This window comes from Bos javanicus, chromosome 8 (genome assembly GCF_032452875.1).
Source record: "Bos javanicus breed banteng chromosome 8, ARS-OSU_banteng_1.0, whole genome shotgun sequence".
Taxonomy (NCBI): domain Eukaryota; kingdom Metazoa; phylum Chordata; class Mammalia; order Artiodactyla; family Bovidae; genus Bos; species Bos javanicus.
The window spans coordinates 79516218-79536262 of record NC_083875.1 but is presented as its reverse complement, the minus strand read 5'-3'; the positions used below and the strand labels follow the sequence as shown (position 1 = coordinate 79536262).

Sequence of the window (20045 nt, the reverse complement as noted above, 5' to 3'; positions counted from 1 at the left end):
CACAGAAAAATAGAGTGCAAAATACAGAATTCCCATATACCCCTACCCTCCCCTCCCACCACATAATGTATACTTTTCAAACTTGTTAATATTAGCTAATAAGTTGTGTGAGTCTAATAATATTTTAAGAAACAAATCTTTTCACTCTCAAGAATGTTCTTATATTACTGAATTTTAGGTTTCAAATATTCTTTATTTTTGATGAGCTAACTCAGGAATAGGCATAGCCTTTCTAAACCTCTTAGATTAAGAAGGCAAATGCATTTTCTAATAAAGTTAATTAAGTTACATTTCCTAGAGTATTTGGAGGTGGCCAGACTATTTAAACAGTCAGTCAGTCATTATTTTAAAGGCATGTGCTTCATAGAGTAAATAACAGTTTTTATAATTTACCTCTTCAGCTGCTGTATGGTTTTAGATGGCTGCAGCCTTTGTTGGTATAAGGATTTTATTTACTTTAGAGTTTCATTTTTATCTGAAAAGTAAATGATAAATAGTAGTCAATTTTTATCCTTTATGTGGTAATGTTTAACTTTTGCTGAACCTTATATTATTTATTGGGAAACTATTAAAAAGTGTTGTGGTAAAATTTTATTTTTGTTTTATTAGATCAGATTTGAAATGGGCATTCTTAACTGACATGAAACATAAGAGTTTATTTTATTTTTACCTCATTGGCTTAGATTTGTTGATTCTTTTTTTTTTTTTTTTACACAGTCACCTTTCTTTTGGTTGTTCTTTACTCACTGGTTTCTATTTATCATGTAGAAAAAGTATGTATAAACTAATATTCAAGTATACAGACTGGAGCCTTGATTGTAACACTGTTTCGACGTCAGCATCTGAGTAGTAGATTACAAGTACTAGCAAGGTCTTGTAAAAATATACTTTTACATATGAGCTCCAAGAATAACTTACCTTCAAGATAGTCATCTGCTTTTTTTCCCCCTTCTCAGTGTGTTGGTGAAAATATTTTGCACACAGTAAATGAGAATAGACATTTTAGAAATTCTTTTTTAAGATGGTTTCCTTTTTGACTTAAAATAATCTTACATTGTTAAGACACTGTGCTTATGAGTTGTAGGTTCATACAAAGTAACAGGCTTTTATTTTATTAATATAGCTTCAAATTCCTTTTATGTAATTTTAATGAGATATAGCCAGAGGATAGCAAATGTCCTAGTTACATGTTTATGATTGCTTTATTTCTAGGGTTTACAGATTGGTACTCGAGAATTGGAAGAGATGGGAGCAAAATTTTGTGTTGGTCTATTGCGTTTGAAAAGACTGACATCCCCATTGGAGTATAATCTGCCTTCCAGCCTGCTTGACTTTGAGAATGACTTGATTGAATCGAGCTGCAAAGTGACTAGGTAAGACACACTTGTTTTATTCTTTTGTTATGCGGTTATCCTGTCAGAATTCATAGTTCAGTAAGAGGAAAGGCACAGAGACTTTGACAGAAAAGCATCTTTAGAATTTATATAAATAAGTTTGCACATCTAATGTATGTTCCAAAATGTGATAATATTCTTGATTCTTTTAACATTGGTATTTGGATAAAATTTTAGTAAATTACCCTTATATTTGAAATGCTATTTTAGTAATCTTAATGATTTACTTTTAACTCAAAAGTAAGCATATATCAGGTAATATATAAATTAAGAACGCTTGGAGCCAAAATTCATACTTCAAAAGAAATTTTATTTTGTTGATAATCTATATACATCAAATGGCTTTCCAATATCTTCTGACTACATCAACTAGAAACAGCTAATATAGTATCACTCTGAAAATTTAACTACATGTGACAAGTATTTTTCTAAGTAGGTAATCTTTTGCTCCTAAAATTCAATGTATGTAAATTTTGATCAGATACAGGCTCAGACATAATTTGATGTCATATTTCTTAATCATAATACTAGAGTTTAGCATTTTATACTCTGATACATATAGTTAGAAATAGTCCCATTTTATAGAATCTTCATGGTTTTTGTTGGTAGACACTGACATTAGATTTGTCAATTTATTGCCAGGCTCTGTTGTATGTATCAACTTAACAGTTTTAAGTGTAGTAAAACATTAATTAGAACTCTATTTTTATATAATGTGATAACTGAGATAGTGATTACCTGCATTCTCTACACTTCAAAACACTTGGTAAACAATAATGGAAATAATTATAAATATATTTATTTATTAAATAAATATGCATAAAGTTGTTCTCATTGATGTTTAGAAGCTTCCTTTTCATTTATTTTATGTACTTTTGATTTCTGTTCCTAATGTTTCATTGTTGGTGTTACCTCTTTATGGAGGTAAAAGTCACAAATAAAATTGTAAGATATTTAAAGTATACAATGTGATGATTTGGTGTATATATGTATACACTGTGAAAGGATTTCCCCCATTGAGTTATTAACATGTCCATACATCACATTACATATTTACTTTTGTGTATGTGTGTTGGGAAGTATTTTTCAGTTCTGCTCTCATAGCAAATTTCAGTTACATAATCCAGCATTCTCTAGTATCAGTTCAGTTCAGGCACTCAGTTGTGTCCGACTCTTTGCGACCCCATGAATTGCAGCACGCCAGGCCTCCCTGTCCATCACCAACTCCTGGAGTTCACTCAAACTCATGTCCATCCAGTCGGTGATGCCATCCAGCCATCTCATCCTCTGTCATCCCCTTCTCTTCCTGCTCCCAATGCCTCCCACCATCAGGGTCTTTTCTAATGAGTCAACTCTTCTCATGAGGTGGCCAAAGTACTGGAGTTTCAGCTTTAGCATCATTCCCTCCAAAGAACACCCAGGACTGATCTCCTTCAGAATGGACTGGTTGGATCTCCTTGCAGTCCAAGGGACTCTCAAGAGTCTTCTCCAACACCACAGTTCAAAAGCATAAATTCTTCAGTGCCCAGCTTTCTTCACAGTCCAATTCTTACATCCATACATGACCACTGGAAAAACCATAGCCTTGACTAGATGGACCTTTGTTGTATAGTCACCATGTTATTCATTACTTCCTCAGACCTTGTTTACTCAACAACTGAAAGTTTGTATTATTTACCTCTTGCCTGAAAAATCCCATGGACGAAGGAGCCTGGTAGGCTGCAGTCCATGAGGTCGTGAAGAGTCGGACATGACTGAGCAACTTCACTTTCACTTTTCACTTTCATGCATTGGAGAAGGAAATGGCAACCCACTCCAGTGTTCTTGCCTGGAGAATCCCAGGGATGGGGGAGCCTGGTGGGCTGCCGTCTATGGGGTCACACAGAGTCGGACACGACTGAAGCGACTTAGCAGCAGCATAGCCTGGTAGGCTGCAGTCCATGGGGTCACTAAGAGTTGGGCATGACTGAGTGACTTCACTTTCACTTTTCACTTTCATGCACTGGAGAAGGAAATGGCAACCCACCCCAGTATTCTTGCCTGGAGAATCCCAGGGACAGAGGAGCCTAGTGGGCTGCCGTCTATGGGCTCGCACAGAGTCAGACACGACTGAATCGACTTAGCAGCAGCAGCAGCATTGCCTCCTCTTCCTGCCTCCTACCCCTTGGCAACCACTTTGCTACTCTCTGTTTCTATGAGTTGTTTGAAATTTTTTTTTTTTTTTTACATTTCACATGTAAATGACACCAAGCAGTATTTCTCTTTGTTTGGCTTATTTCACTTAGCATAATGCCCTCCAGTTTCATCCATGTTGTAGCAAATGAAAGGATTTCCTTTTTTTAAAGGCTGAATTATATTCCATTGTATCAGTTCAGTTCAGTTGCTCAGTCATGTCCAAGTCTTTGCAACCTAATGGGCTGCAGCATGCCAGGCTTCCCTGTCCATCACCAGCTCCCAGAGCTTGCTCAAACTCACGTCCATTGAGTCAGTGATGCCAACCAACCGTCTCATCCTCTATTGTCCCCTTCTCCTGCCTTCAGACTTTCCCAGCATCAGGGAGTCAGTTCTTTACATCAGGTAGCCAAACTTTTGGAGCTTCAGCTTCAGCATCAGTCCTTGCAGTGAATTCAGGACGGATTTCCTTTAGGATGGACTAGTCCAAGGGACTGTCAAAAATCTTCTCCAACACCACAGTTCAAAAGCATCAATTCTTCGGTGCTCAGCCTTCTTTATGGTCCAACTCTCATATCCATACATGACTACTGGTAAAACCATAGCTTTGATTAGACAGACCTTTGTTGGAAAAGTATTAGCTCTGCTTTTTAATATGCTGCCTTGGTTTGTCATAGCTTTTATTAGTATCTATCTGCATTTTCCTTATCCATTCATCTGTCGATGGTCAGATAGTTTTTATACTTTGACTATGTGAATAATACTGCTTTGAACATAGGAGTACAGTGTCTTAATGGTTTTTAGTGTACAGATCTTCCACTTTCTTGGTTAATTTATTCCTAACTTGTTTTTGATGCTATAGTAAATGAAATTGTTTTCTTGATTTCTGTTCCTGATGTTTCATTGCTTAGTGTATAGAAATGCAGCTGGTGGTATTTTTACGGATGCTATATGATGTCTTGTCTATTGAAAATAGAGAAAATTTACTTTTTCCTTTCTTATTTGAGTGACTTTTATTTCTTTTCTTCTCTAATTGCTTAAGCCAGTATTGTGGTGAGAGTGGGCATCCTTGCTTTGTTCCTTATCCTAGAAGAAAAACTTTTAGTATTTCATGGTTAGCTGTGGGCTTGTTGTATATAGCTTTTATTATGCAAGAGTGCATTTTCTCTTTACCTGGTTTATTGAGAGTTGAGTGAATGGATGATGAATTTTGTCAAATGCTTTTCTGCATCTGTTGAGATGACTGTATGATTTTTAGCCTTCATTTTGTTAATGTGGTAAATCACATGGATTGATTTGCATATGTTGAACAGGGTGCAAGGTGATCAAGATTTATGTGTGAGTCTTTTAATGTATTATTGAATTTGATTTCCTAATGCATTTTATTGAGGACTTTTCCTCTAAGTTCATCAGGGATATTGACCTGTAGTTTTCTTTTTTTTAAAGTTCTTTCTCTGACTTTGGTATTTAGGATAATGCTAACCTTATAAAATGAATTTAGAATTGTTCCCTCCTCTTCTAATTTGGGAAAAGTTTGAAAATAATTGCTATTATTTAGTCTTTAAATGGTTGGTAGAATTCATTGAAGCCATCTGATCCTGGGATTTTCTTTTTTGGGAGGTTTTTGAGTATTCATGCAGTCTCCTCACTCATAATTGCTCTGTTCACATTTTCTATGTATTTCTCATGATTCAGTCTTGGTAGCTTGTATCTTTCTAGGAATTTTTTCCATTTGTTCTTGTTTGTCCAATTTGTTGGTGTATAATTGTTCATAGTAGTCTCTTATCCTTTGTATTTTTTAATGTATCTTTTGTGATGTCTCTTTTATTTATAATTTCTCCATTTTTTTAGAAAGTCTTAACAGTTTATTCTTTTTTTTTTAAATTAACTCTAAATTTCATGGATCTTTTTAGTCTCTATTTTATTTATGTCTGTCTGATTTTTGTTATTTTCTACCTTCTGCTAACTCTAGGCTTATTTATTCTTATTTTTCTAGTTCCCCGAGATGTAAAATTGGGTTGTTTATTTGAGATTTCTTTCTTCTTCATGTAGACCTTTATTGTTATAAACTTCCCTCTTAGAACTGATTTTGCTGCATGTTGTCAGTTTTGGTATGTTGTATTTCCATTTTCATTTCTCGCAAGATATTTTTTGATTTCTCTTTTACTCATTGGTTGTTCAGGAACATGTTGTGTGATCTCCACATATTTGTGAATTTTCCAGTTTTCCTAATTGATTTCTACTTTCCTGGCCACACCATACAACTTGTAGGATCTTATTTCCCAAACCAGCAATTGAACCCAGGCCCTCAGCATTGAGAGTGCGGAGTCCTAACCACTGGACTGTCAGGGAATTCCCAATTGATTTTGAGTTTTGTATTGTTGTGGTTGGGCTTAATATGATTTCGGTCTTCTTAACTTAATTAAGACTTGTTTGTGGGCTAAGATATGATTTACCCTGCATAATTTTGCCTGAGAAGAATATGCTTTTTTTTTTTTTCTGTTGGAAAGCATGTGCTATATATCTTGTCAGGTCTGTCTGACCTAATATGTAGTAGAATCCCATATATATAACTTGGGAGAAATGGACAAATTCTTAGAAAAGTATAACCTTCCAAAATGGAACCAGGAATAAATAGAAAATTTGAACAGACCAATCACAAGCACAGAAATAAAAACTGTAATAAAAAATCTTCCAACCCACAAAAGCCCAGGACCAGATGGCTTCACAGGTAAATTCTACCAAAAATTTAGAGAAGAGCTACCACCTATACTACTTAAACTCTTTGAAAAAATTGCAGAGGAAGGAAAACTCCCCAAATCATTCTACAAGGCCACCACCATCACCCTTCTACCAAAACTAGATAAAGGTGCCACAAAGAAAGAAAACTACAGGCCAATATCACTGATGAATATAGACACAAAAATCCTTAACAAAATCCTAGCAGGCAGAATCCAACACCATATTAAAAAGATCATACATTGTGATCAAGTGTGCTTTATTCCAGGGATGCAAGGATTCTTTAATATCTTCAAGTTAATCAGTGTGATACACTAAATTAACAAATTGAAAGATAAAAGCACACAATGGATTAAAGACCTAACTGTAAGAACAGAAACTATAAAACCCTTAGAGGAAAACATAGGCAGAACACTCTCTGACATAAAGCACAGCGAGATCCTCTATGACCTACCTCCTAGAATAATGGAAATAAAAACAAAAATAAACAAATGGGACCTAATTAAATCTAAAAGCTTTTGCACAATGAAGGAAACTATAAGCAAGGTGAAAAGACAGCCCTCGGAATGGGAGAAAATACTAACAAATGAAACAACTGACAAATTAATCTCCCAAATGAACAAGCAGCTCATTCAGCTCAATACCAGAAAAATGAACAACCTAATCAAAAACTGACAGAATGTGGTCCACAGGAGAAGGGAATGGCAAACCACTTCAGTGTTCTTGCCTTGAGAACCCCATGAACAGTATGGAAAGGCAAAATGATAGGATACTGAACTATCCTATCCTGAGGAACTCCACAGGTCGGTAGGTGCCCAATATGCTACTGGAGATCAATGGAGAAATAACTCCAGAAAGAATGAAGAGATGGAGCCAAAGCAAAAAGAGTACCCAGTTGTGGATGTGACTGGTGATAGAAGCAAGGTCCAATGCTGTAAAGACCAATATTGCATAGGAACCTGGAATGTTAGGTCCGTGAATCAAAGCAAATTGGAAGTGGTCAAACAAGAAATGGCAAGAGTGAACGTTTACATTCTAGGAATCAGCGAACTAAAATGGACTGGAATGGGTGAATTTAACTCAGATGACCATTATATCTACTACTGCGGGCAGGAATACCTTAGAAGAACTGGAGTAGCCATCATGGTCAGCAAAAGAGTCCGAAATGCAGTACTTGGATGCAATCTCAAAAACGACAGAATGATCTCTGTTTGTTTCCAAGGCAAACCATCCAATATCACAGTAATCCAAGTCTGTGCCCCAACCAGTAACACTGAAGAACCTGAACAGGTCTATGAAGACCTACAAGACCTTTTAGAGCTAACACCCAAAAAAGATGTCCTTTTCATTATAGGGGACTGGAATGCAAAAGTAGGAAGTCAGGAAACACCTGGAGTAACAGGCAAATTTGGCCTTGGATTACGGAATGAAGCAGGGCAAAGGCTAGTAGAGTTTTGCCAAGAGAATGCACTGATCATAGCAAACACCCTTTTCCAACAACACAAGAGAAGACTCTACACATGGACATCACCAGATGGTAAACACCAAAATCAGATTGATTATATTCTTTGTGGCCAAAGATGGAGAAGCTCTATACAGTCAGCAAAAACAAGACTGGGAGCTGACTGGCTCAGATCATGAACTCCTTATTGCCAAATTCAAACTTAAATTGAAGAAAGTAGGGAAAACCACTAGACCATTCAGGTATGACCTAAATCAAATCCCTTATGATTATACAATGGAAGTGAGAAATAGATTTAAGGGCCTAGATCTGATTGAGTGCCTGATGAACTATGGACGGAGGTTCATGACATTGTACAGGAGACAGGGATCAAGACCATCCCCATGGAAAAGAAATGCAAAAAAGCAAAATGGCTGTCTGGGGAGGCCTTACAAATAGCTGTGAAAAGAAGAGAAGTGAAAAGCAAAGGAGAAAAGGAAAGATATAAACATCTGAATGCAGAGTTCCAAAGAATGGCAAGAAGAGATAAGAAAGCCTTCCTCCTCGATCAATGCAAAGAAATAGAGAAAAACAACAGAATGGGAAAGACTAGGGATCTCTTCAAGAAAATTAGAGATACCAAGGGAACATTTCATGCAAAGATGGGCTCGAAAAAGGACAGAAATGGTATGGACTTAACAGAAGCAGAAGATATTAAGAAGAGGTGGCAAGAATACACAGAAGAACTGTACAAAAAAGAGCTTCACGACCCGGATAATCATGATGGTGTGATCACTCACCTAGAGCCAGACATCCTGGAATGTGGAGTCAAGTGGGCCTTAGAAAGCATCACTTCGAACAAAGCTAGTGGAGGTGATGGAATTCCAGTTGAGCTGTTTCAAATCCTTAAAGATGATGCTGTGAAAGTGCTGCACTCATCATGCCAGCAAATTTGGAAAACTCAGCAGTGGCCACAGGACTGGAAAAGGTCAGTTTTCATTCCAATCCCAAAGAAAGGCAATGCCAGAGAATGCTCAAACTACCACACAGTTGCACTCATCTCACACGCTAGTAAAGTAATGCTCAAAATTCTCCAAGCCAGGCTTCAGCAGTATGTGAACCGTGAACTTCCAGGTGTTCAAGCTGGTTTTAGAAAAGGCAGAGGAGCCAGAGATCAAATTACCAACATCCACTGGATCATGGAAAAAGCAAGAGAGTTCCAGAAAAACATCTATTTCTGCTTTATTGACTATGCCAAAGCCTTTGACTGTGTGGATCACAATAAACTGTGGAAAATTCTTCAAGAGATAGGAATACCAGACCACCTGACCTGCCTCTTGAGAAACCTATATGCAGGTCAGGAAGCAACAGTTGGAACTGGACATGGAACCACAGACTGGTTCCAAATAGGAAAAGGAGTATGTCAAGGCTGTATATTGTCACCCTGCTTATTTAACTTATATGCAGAGTACATCATGAGAAACGCTCAGCTGGAAGAAGCACAAGCTGGAATCAAGATTTCCAAGAGAAATATCAATAACCTCAGGTATGCAGATGACACCACTCTTATGGCAGAAAGTAAAGAGGAACTAAAAAACCTCTTGATGAAAGTGAAAGAGGAGAGTGAAAAAGTTGGCTTAAAGCTCAGCATTCGGAAAATGAAGATCATGGCATCTGGTCCCATCACTTCATGGGAAATAGATGGGGGGAAACAGCGGAAACAGTGTCAGACTTTATTTTTGGGGGCTCCAAAATCACTGCAGATGGTGACTGCAGCCATGAAATTAAAGGACACTCCTTTGAAGGAAAGTTATGACCAACCTAGATAGCATATTCAAAAGCAGAGACATTACTTTGCCAACAAAGGTTCGTCTAGTCAAGGCTATGGTTTTTCCAGTAGTCATGTATGGATGTGAGAGTTGGACTGTGAAGAAGGCTGAGTGCCGAAGAATTGATGCTTTTGAACTGTGGTGTTGGAGAAGACTCTTGAGAGTCCCTTGGACTGCAAGGAGATGCAACCAGTCCATTCTGAAGGAGATCAGCCCTGGGATTTCTTTGGAAGGAATGATGCTAAAGCTGAAAGTCCAGTACTTTGGCCACCTCATGCGAAAAATTGACTCATTGGAAAAGACTCTGATGCTGGGAGGGGTTGGGGAGAGGAGGAGAAGGGGACAACAGAGGATGAGATGGCTGGATGGCCTCACCGACTCTGTGGATATGAGTCTGAGTGAACTCCGGGAGTTGGTGATGGACAGGGAGGCCTGGCGTGCTCCGATTCATGGGGTCACAAAGAGTCGAACACAGCTGAGAGACTGAACTGAACTGAATCAAAAAGTGGGCCAAAGAACTAAACAGACATTTCTTCAAATAAGACATACACATAACGAATGAAGACATGAAAAGATGCTTAACAGCACTCACTATTAGAGAAATGCAAATCAAAACCACAATGAGGTATCATTTCACACAGGTCAGAATGGCAGTCATCAAAAAGTCTACAACAAATGCTGGAGACGGTGTGGAGAAAAGGGAACCCTCTTACGCTTTTGGTAGGAATGCAAACTGGTGCAGCCACTATGGAGAACAGTGGAGAGTCTGTTAAAAAAATGGTAATAGAACTGCCCTACCCCCTATGACCTAGCAATCCCACTGCTGGGCATGCACTGGGAGGAAACAGAACTGAAAGAGACATATGTCACAGTGTTCATTGCAGCAGTATTTACAGTAGCCAGGACATGGAAACAACCTAGATGTTCATCAGCAGATGAATCGATAAGGAAGTTGTGGTACATATACACAATGCAATATTACTCAGCTATAAAAAGGAGCACATTTGAGTCAGTTCTAATGAGATGGATGAACCTAGAGCCTACTATACAGAGTGAAGTAAGTCAGAGAGAGAAAAACAACTAGTGTATATTAACACAGATATATGAAATTTAGAAAGATGGTACTGATGATTCTACATGCAGGCGGCAAAGGAGACACAGATGTAAAAAACAAACTTTTGGACTCAGTGGGAGAAGGCGAGGGTGGGATCATTTGAGAGAGTAGCACTGAAACATGTATATTACCATATGTAAAATAGATGACCAGTGCACGTTTGATGTGTGAATCAGGGTACCCAAAGCCAGTGCTCTGGGATAGGGTGGACAAGGGGGATTAGGATGTGGGGGACACATATATACCTGTGGCCAATTCGTGTTGATGTATGGCAAAAACCACCGCAACATTATAACTATCCTCCAATTAAAATATAAATTAATTAAAAATAAAAATCAACAGTGTAAGATGACACACAAACACAAAATTCTTAATTGTAATGAATTAAGGGGAGATTAGGGAGAAGGAAACTCTCAAAAAAAAAAGACTCCAGAGAATGATTTTTAAAAATTGATAAACATTGCCCAGGCTCGTAAGTCCAGCATTGTGGGAGCCTGGTAGAACTTATTTAGAGGAGGCTTTTACTTACTCTTCTCACTTTACCCCCTTTCTGCCTCTGACTCTTAAGTGAATAGCGTCTCTGATAAAACGTCTTTGAAAAGTCAGCTTCCTTCTGTTTGGATTAAGGGATTGCCTAAGCGAGGAGATCTAAAGGTCTGATTGCTGTTATAAAGCCTTTTAACCAATTCTGTTTTCAGTTTCCCCTGATAACCATTATCTTCAATTCCTGAACTTTTCTAGTGTTTTGTGATACAAATCGGCATTTTTTTCTTGGCCTCCACTTCTGTAGATGTTCAGCAAAGTGGAGCAAGTTAGAACTCAAGCCTCCTCTTTTCATCCATCTTCTTCCATCTTCCAACATTTTGTTGATCTCTTCTTTGCTATTATCTCTTCAGTTTTCTTTTCTTATGTATTTATCCTTTTTAAAAAGTCATTTTTTTCTGTCATCCTAGTGGCTTTTGAGATCCACTATGTTTATCATAAGTTATACAACTTTTTTTTTCAGTGAAACGAAAAGAAATTATAATTTAATTATATTTTATATTGTTAGGGCATTTGTTGGAAATTACCACACACAAATCATTTTAATTTTACCCAATTGTATTTGCTGTATAATAAAAATTCCATTTCATATAACACTCTTTCTGCCTTATATTTTTCCTAGGGGGTGTGTTTCTTTTAGGTCAAAGCTGGGAATGTTGGGGAAAGTCATTTAAGAACTTAAACCTTGTTGGGCTGCACCCTGCAGGCCTGCAGTTCTTGTAATTGCCCAGCCGTAAGACCAAATAAAGCACCCAGAGATAACTAGAGAGATCAGTGGTTTTCTTTGATAGTGAGTCTTAACGTGCCTGATGTAAGGTCCTGGAGAGCAGACAGAGGGCAGGACAAGGCAGCAGGTTTTGCTATGGTGGTGGGGGTGGGTGCTACCAGTTTAACAGGGAATTGGTGTCAGGTTGTCTCGTCAGTTACTACAGAAACCAGCAGAAGGGCCTGTTCCTCATCACCACTTTGATAAACTATTAATAGTGGGTGGAGCCATTTTTAAAGCTCAACATTCAGAGAACTAAGATCATGGCATCTCATCCCATCACTTCTTGGCAAATAGATGGGGAAACAGTGTCAGACTTTATTTTTGGGGGCTCCAAAATCACTGCAGATGGTGACTGCAGCCATGAGATTAAAAAACGCTTACTCCTTGGAAGAAAAGTTATGACCAACCTAGATAGCATATTGAAAAGCAGAGACATTACTTTGCTGACAAAGGTCCGTCTAGTCAAAGCTATGGTTTTTCCCGTAGTCATGTATGGATGTGAGAGTTGGACTGTGAAGAAGTCTGAGCGCCAAAGAATTGCTGCTTTTGTTTTTTTGTTTGTTTGTTTGTTTGTTTTTGAATTGCTGCTTTTGAACTGTGGTGTTGGAGAAGACTCTTAAGAGTCCCTTGGACTGCAAGGAGACCAAACCAGTCCATCCTGAAGGAAATCAGTCCTGAATATTCATTGGAAGGGCTGATGCTGAAGCTGAAACTCCAATACTTTGGCCACCTGATGCGAAGAACTGACTCATTAGAAAAGACCCTGATGCTGGGAAAGAGTGAAGGCGGGAGGAGAAGGGGACAACAGAGGATGAGATGGTTGGATGGCATCACTGTCTCAATGGACATGAGTTTGAGTAAACTCCGGGAGTTGGTGATGGACAGAGAGGCCTGGCATGTTTCAGTCCATGGGGTCACAAAGAGTCAGACATGACTGAGCAACTGAACTGAACTGGAGCCATTCTGATCCAAAAAGTAGAATAGTCACTAGCTAGGAGTGGAGGGATGGGAGGTGGGGCAGGTTATTGATTAGGCTCTATGATTAAGAGGGAAGGTTAGTCATGTGAACAGGCTGTGGGTGAGACAGGGACTCCTTGAGCGGGGATGTACACAGAGCAGGAGCAAAGCCATCTTGAGTGGCCCAACCATACACAACCATGTAGTGTTTTTGAACTTAGCAAAAATTTTTTAAATTTGGCTGCACTGGGTCTTAGTTGCAGCACTTGGAATCTTCATTGCCATTTGTGGGCTTAGTTGCAGCATGCAGGCTGTAGCTTCCTAACCAGCGATCGCACCTGGGCTGCTTGCATTGGGAGTGTAGTGTCTTAAATCTTTGGACCACCAGGGAAGTCCCCAGCAAAAATGTTTTTACCTGTTAGCTGGACTATTAAACAGTACTTTTAGCGACCCTTTTTTAAAGGATTTGAGAACTGGTAAAACAGTTAATGGGCTTCCCTTGTAGCTCAGTTGGTAAAGAATCTGCCTGCAGTGCAGGAGACCAGGGTTCCATCCCTGGATTAGGAAGATCCCCTGGAGAAGGAAATGGCAACCCACTCCAGTATCCTTGCCTGGAAAATCTCATGGATAGAGGAGCCTGGTGGGCTGCAGTTCATGGGGTCACAAAGAGTCGGGCACGACTGAGTGACTAACACTTACACTTACTTACTTAAAACAGTTAATAATATTTCTCATTAGGATTTGTGATGGTGACTAAATTTCAGGATATTAAGCATATGATTTTAAGTTTAAGTATGTTTTAAAACATTATGGGAAAGTAAAGTTGAAAAATACCAAACTCTACACAGTGTTTTATTGTAATTAAAAATACAGCCATGTTTAAAATGAAGCCTATTTACTATCTTATAATCAAATAGTGTTTGGATTTTTTTTTAATTAAGATGAAATTCACACAGCATAAAATATACCATTTTAAAATGAACAATTTAATGGCATTTAGTATGTTCACAATATTGTACAATCACTTCTGTCTAATACCATTTTTTTTTTTAGCCATCTTCCCAGAGGAGATCCTCATACCATTAAGCAGCATTTCCAGTGGGGTATGGGTTTGATACCTGGTTGGGGAGCTAAGATTCCACATGCCTCATGGCCAAAAAACCAAAACATAAAACAGAAGCAATATTGGAACAAATGTAATAAAGACTTAAAAGAAAAAAAAAACTTAAGAAAAAGAATAAAATTATTCTTCTTACATAGATGTCTATTTGAAACTTCAAAATAAGACTGTTAGAATAAGGAAGAGCACATATTCATTTGAAGAGGATTCAGTCTCTCCTCTGACAGGCCATAGTGTAGGGCAGATTGCCCCAATTTGGTGAGGAACTGAGCTGATTTGATGTAGGTTTGTAAAACATATGAAACGTGTAATTCTTCATTCATCCCTGCCCTCTTTATAAGTGTTGCCTTACAGAGGTCACAGTTGTAGGCCCAGGGTTTCTCACAAGACTGCCCCAAATTCTGTTATTTTCTGTTATATTTGTTTTGCTCCTTTCTGCTTTGCTTTTCAGCTTCTTGCTCTGTGTGTTATAAGAATTTGTCAAATGCCACTAGAGAAAAACCGTTGGGTGTCACATCTCTGTAACTCCTTTCTTCCAGAAAACTTGGCAGCCTGGAACTCCAGCTTTTGCCTCCATTCTTTTGAAATTGCTGAAAGCTTTGATGACTACTCTACCTCTTGGCTGTGGCTTTTGCTGGGCCTTGGTTTCCTCTGGACTTTGCCCCATGCACCTTTTCTCCTGGTTGATTTTGCTTTGTATATCTTCAGTGTAATAAGTAATAGCTTTGAATATAACTCTGTGCTAAATCTTATAAATCTTCCTAGCAAATCACTAAACCTACAACCAAGATCATTCTACCCAGCAAGGATCTCATTCAGATTCGACAGAGAAATCAAAAGCTTTACAGACAAGCAAAAGTTAAGAGAATTCAGCACCCTCCAAACCAGCTTTACAACAAGTACTAAGGGAACTTCTCTAGGCAGGATACACAGGAGAAAAGGAGGGAGGCGGGTTCAGGATGGGGAACACATGTATACCTGTGGCGGATTCATTTTGATATTTGGCAAAACTAATATAATTATGTAAAGTTTAAAAATAAAATTAAAAAAAAGAAAGAAAGAAAAAAAAAAGACCTGCAAAAACAAACCCAAAACAATAAAGTAAATGGTAATAGGATCATAATATCAATGATTACCTTAAATGTAAATGGATTAAATGTTCCAAACAAAAAACACAGACTGGCTGAATGGATACAAAAGCAAGATCCATATATATGCTATGTACAAGAGACCCACTTCAGACCTAGGGAAACAATACAGACTGAAAGTGAGGAGCTAGAAAAAATATTCCAGGCAAATGGATATCCAAAGAAAGCTGGAGTAGCAATACTCATCCCAGATAAAATAGACTTTAGAATAAAGACTGTTGTGTAGGAAGAACAGTAATTATTGATCAAGGAATCAATCCAAGAAGAAGATATAACAATTATAAACATATCTGCACCCAACAAAGGAGCACCTCAATATACAAGGCAAATGCTAACAGTTATAAAGGGAAAATTAACAGTAACACAAATAATAGTGGGGGACTACAACACTTAAGTCACACCAATGGACAGATCATCCAAACAGAAAATTAATACGGAAACATAAGCCTTAAATAACATATCAGATGGACCTAATTGATATCTACAGGATATTCCATTCAAAAGCAGCAAAATATACGTTTTTCCTCTAGTGCACATGGAATGTTCTTAAGGAGAGATTACATCTTGGGTCACAAATCAAGCTTTGGTAAATTTAAGAAAATTCAAATCATATCAAGCTTTTTTTTTTTGTTTTTTAACACAATGCTATGAAACTAGATATCAATTACAGGGGGGAAACTGTAAAAAAAAAAAATACAAACACATGGAGGCTAAACAATACACTTCTAAATAACCAAGAAGTCACTGAAGAAGTCAAAGAGGAAATGAAAAAACACCTAGAAACAGATGACAACAAAAACACAACCCAAAGCCGATGGGTTGCAGCAAAAGCAGTACTAAGCGAGAAGTTTAAAGTAATACAAGCCTGCCTCAAGAAACAAGAAAATCATCAAATACACAGCCTATCCTTACACCTAAAGCAACTAGAAAAAGAACAAAAAACACACAAAACAGTAGAAGGAAATAAATCCTAAAGGTCAGCAGAAATAAGTGAAAAAGAAATGAATAAAACAGTAGCAAAGATAAAACTAAAAGCTGGTTCTTTGAGAAGATGAACAAACTTGACAAACCATTAGCCAGATTCATCAGGAAAAAAAGAGAATACTCAAGTCAATAACATTAGAAATGAAGAAGGAGAAGTTACAACTGACACCACAGACATACAAAGCATCATAAGAGGCTACTGCAAGCAACTATACGCCTGAAAGAAATGAACAGATTCTTAGAAAAGTATAACCTCCCAAGACTGAACCAGGAAGACATATATGAACAGACTGATCACAAGCAGTGAAGACAAAATATGAACAGACCAATCGCAAGCTCTGAAATAAAAACTGTGATAAAAAATCCTCAGCAAACAAAAGCCCAGGGCCAGAGAAGCACTAACACCTATCTGCTCAAACTCTTCAAAAAAATTGCAGAGAGAGAAAAACACCCTGAAAATTTGAAGCACCATGGTCAAAATAGAATGAATCATAGGTTTTTGAAAGTAAAAGAATAATTGTCATTTTAAAGGCAAATAATTAATTCAACTTTTTTCCCTAAAATCCTAACAGAGTGAGGATATTTTAATTGTGTAACAATGGAATTGTTCTTATGAACGTTAGATGTGTTGTAAAGTCTTATATAATCCTCCAAACCACTCAGCCTGACTTATCAGTACTATTGTGTCATGGTGCAAGCTCTGAACGTTTAAGAGGAAGTTTACTATACAAGATCAAGTTGATTTTGCAATATATTTTTCTCTTTCCTTTAATGAGCAATATTAAAACAATTCTAGGAAAAAATGATACTCTCATCAGATGAGGTTTGCCTTCTCATAAAATTAGAACCATATAATCCATTAACTTGTCTTTTCCATTTCAACTTCAGATATTTGAACTGAATTTAGTATTCAATTGCAGGAATTCTTTCATTTTCGGTGCCTAATAACATCAGCTTCTCTGCTCATTTGAAAATATTATTGTTCCCTTTTTATTGTCTGATTTTATAGCTTTTAATTGCATCAACAATACAAAATTCTTTTTTGGAAATAGGTAGGTTATAAACAAACATACATCTATATGAAATTGAGATCGTTTTGGTCACAAAAAGGGGATATTGAGATGTTTCTGTAATGTTTCTTTGATTGTGTGTGTGTGTGTGTGTGTGTGCGTGTGCATGCGCGTGCGTAAAGTCTCCCAAAGAGGGAGAAATCAGAATATGTGATTTTTTTGAAGAGGAAAGAATATGTTACCTAGTGGAAGGGTTGCCTTAATCCCAAACAGCCTACCTAATGAAATATTTAGAAGCACTTAGCGCTTTTAAGCAAATATCTTTTTCTGTGTCCCAAGGGAAAGTAAGTAATCTGAGTATGGAATGTTCCCTTGTTTTTATTTTTATTCTTGACCAGTGGAGACTGTGAGGATGGGTATATGGGCTGTTCTTTTGGCAAATGATTGTAGACTTAGAATAAGTGGTTTCAGGGTATTACTGGAGGAACCAATTAGATACCACAGTTTCTTATAAAGCTTCTTGAAATTATCTTTAACTTGATTTATAGTGATCAAAATAAACTCCTAAGCCTACAAATTGATGAAATCCTTCAAAGAAGTAACCTACTGAGAGAGTCCATTTTTTTTTTAGCTATCTAATTGTAGGATATATATTGATACTCTTGTCAGATAATTAAAAGTTAGCAATTCACCCTATATTATCATTGCAATTATTTTCAGCTATTACAAATGTCTTAATTTGTTCATTTGGATAACATTTTAAAAATTAACCCAAATTACTACTTGTATTATACTGAAATCAAAGTTAATCCAGTATAGTCAAATAATCTTATTTTGAAGCCTTGTGACCTAACTAAGTCTTGTGTGTTCTGTATGCTTTGGCCACAGCCCCACCACTTATGTTTTGGATGAAGATGAACCTCGATTCCTTGAAGAAGTTGACTACAGTGCAGAAAGTAATGATGACTTAGATATTGAATTGGCTGAAAACACAGGAGACTATGAACCTTCTGCCCAAGAAGAAGTACTTTCTGACTCTGAATCAAGAACATACCTATCTTGAACCCTTTGCCATCACTTATTAATTGTGAAGAAGAAATGAAATAACTTGGTTTTTGTTACATAGGAAATTTGAGAGAAATGACTTTATAGAAAGCTGACTCAGAAAGACGGAAAGTATCTTGGACCTGTTTGGTTTCAAGACAATAAATATGTTATTAATTCATGATAAAATTGGCACTTGTTTTATTTTAGATATTCAATGCACTTTACATAGCATTGAAGTATCAAATATTGGATTTACTTTTTAAAAAAAACCCTGAGTGTCACTGCATGAGTTTTTAATCTTATGGTTATATATCCTGCATCAAATGGATAATTTTGAGGTGCGTGAGAATATAAAGTCTAAATTCCAGAGTTGTTGAGAATCCTGAGTTACGGAAAACTAATATATATGTACATGGATTCCTGTAGATGTGTCTGTGTAAGGATGGGTAGATATTGAAGATAAGACTGTTCTTCACAATCATGTTAACTGTTGAGTTGTGACTGAAATCATCCAGAGTTTGCCTTGAAACCATTACATTCTACATTTACCAAATTAAACAAATAAAGACTATATTAAATGTTGCATTCATTTCGTCATCCTTTTTAACCAGCTCAGATTATTTGGTCTATGGAATCTTTGGGGAAATATTATAATAATCTGACATCTGAATACATTGATAAAAACTTCTGAAAAAAATGCTTATAGCGTTGTTTATATAGTAGAGGCATACCTATCATAAAAAATATATTTGAACAGCTCTTTCCTCTTAAAATTGTGTCTCATGGGTGTACCTAAAGTCTGCTGTTACAGACTATCAAAAAGGTTTAAAAATGTAGTGAGAGTATGAGCCAGTGTTAAATGTATATGAAGCTTATGCTGCATCTCCTGAGCTGTGCAGTTATTAAGTGTACTGACGTGAATTCATTTAGGGCACGCTGACACTGTAACTGAGTCCTAGAAAAGGCAGTGAATTTCAGCCTTTTCTTATAGTGACATCTTCCCAAGTTTAAGCTGTCCTGCTTCAGGAATGACTGTCCTTACTTACGAAGCAAAATAAAACAAGTCCAATGACATTGGATAAATGCTCTAAGAACTAAGTTTCTGTTGTAACAAAACAAATCCAAAAAGATAATGTATGAACAGACTTGCCAGGGCTTGGGTGCTTCAGTTTTGGCATGTTATCTTCACATATTCTGGAGAATTTTTCAAAATCTTTCTTTAGAGACCTGTAATAATGAAAAAGAAATTATAAAAGTGTTTCAGATTTTTGCACTTTCCATATCAACGATTTTCATTGTCTTATTTGAGACATTTCACCCACAGTATGGCTTCTTCTTGGCACCAGAGGAACCATGTTTAAAAACATAGCAAGGGGCCATAATATTGAGGTCTTATCTCTAAATAGCCTAATTCTTACTAATCTCAGAAAGTAAAGACTAAATAGATTGTGAAGTTGAACTAGCCCTCTTAGTGTGTGGTGACCTGATTTAGGAAATGTCAGGATACTTTAGCATTATTTATTTAATAATTAATGATTTGTAAAGTTAATTATTTTATTATTTTATATAGTAATAGAAAGTAATTACATATATAACTCTAATTTTTTCAGAGGGTGGATTATAGAGCCACTATGTCTGTGTGTGAACTTTTCTCGGCTCTTACAAAACTAGAAATTAAAAATCAGAGAAGTCTTGTATGAAAGGCAACTGCAGCTACTAGAATATGCAGAATAACTCACAGTGTGTGTTTCTTATGTTAGCAGTATAAACACCTCTTA

At 37.0% G+C, this 20045-nt stretch overlaps 1 protein-coding gene across 3 annotated transcripts in view; it reads left to right on the top strand.

Annotated features, from left to right (window-relative positions):
• Window positions 1-18852, top strand: part of AGTPBP1 (ATP/GTP binding carboxypeptidase 1) — a 191923-nt gene extending 173071 nt beyond the window's left edge. For all 3 annotated transcript variants that reach the window (XM_061426061.1, XM_061426060.1, XM_061426062.1), the window contains 2 exons: window positions 1213-1373; window positions 18109-18852. In XM_061426061.1, coding sequence (XP_061282045.1) covers window positions 1213-1373; window positions 18109-18283 — 336 coding nt within the window. In that variant the 3' untranslated portion in view covers window positions 18284-18852. The remainder of the gene's footprint in view (window positions 1-1212; window positions 1374-18108) is intronic.
• The last annotated feature ends 1193 nt before the right edge of the window (window positions 18853-20045 follow it).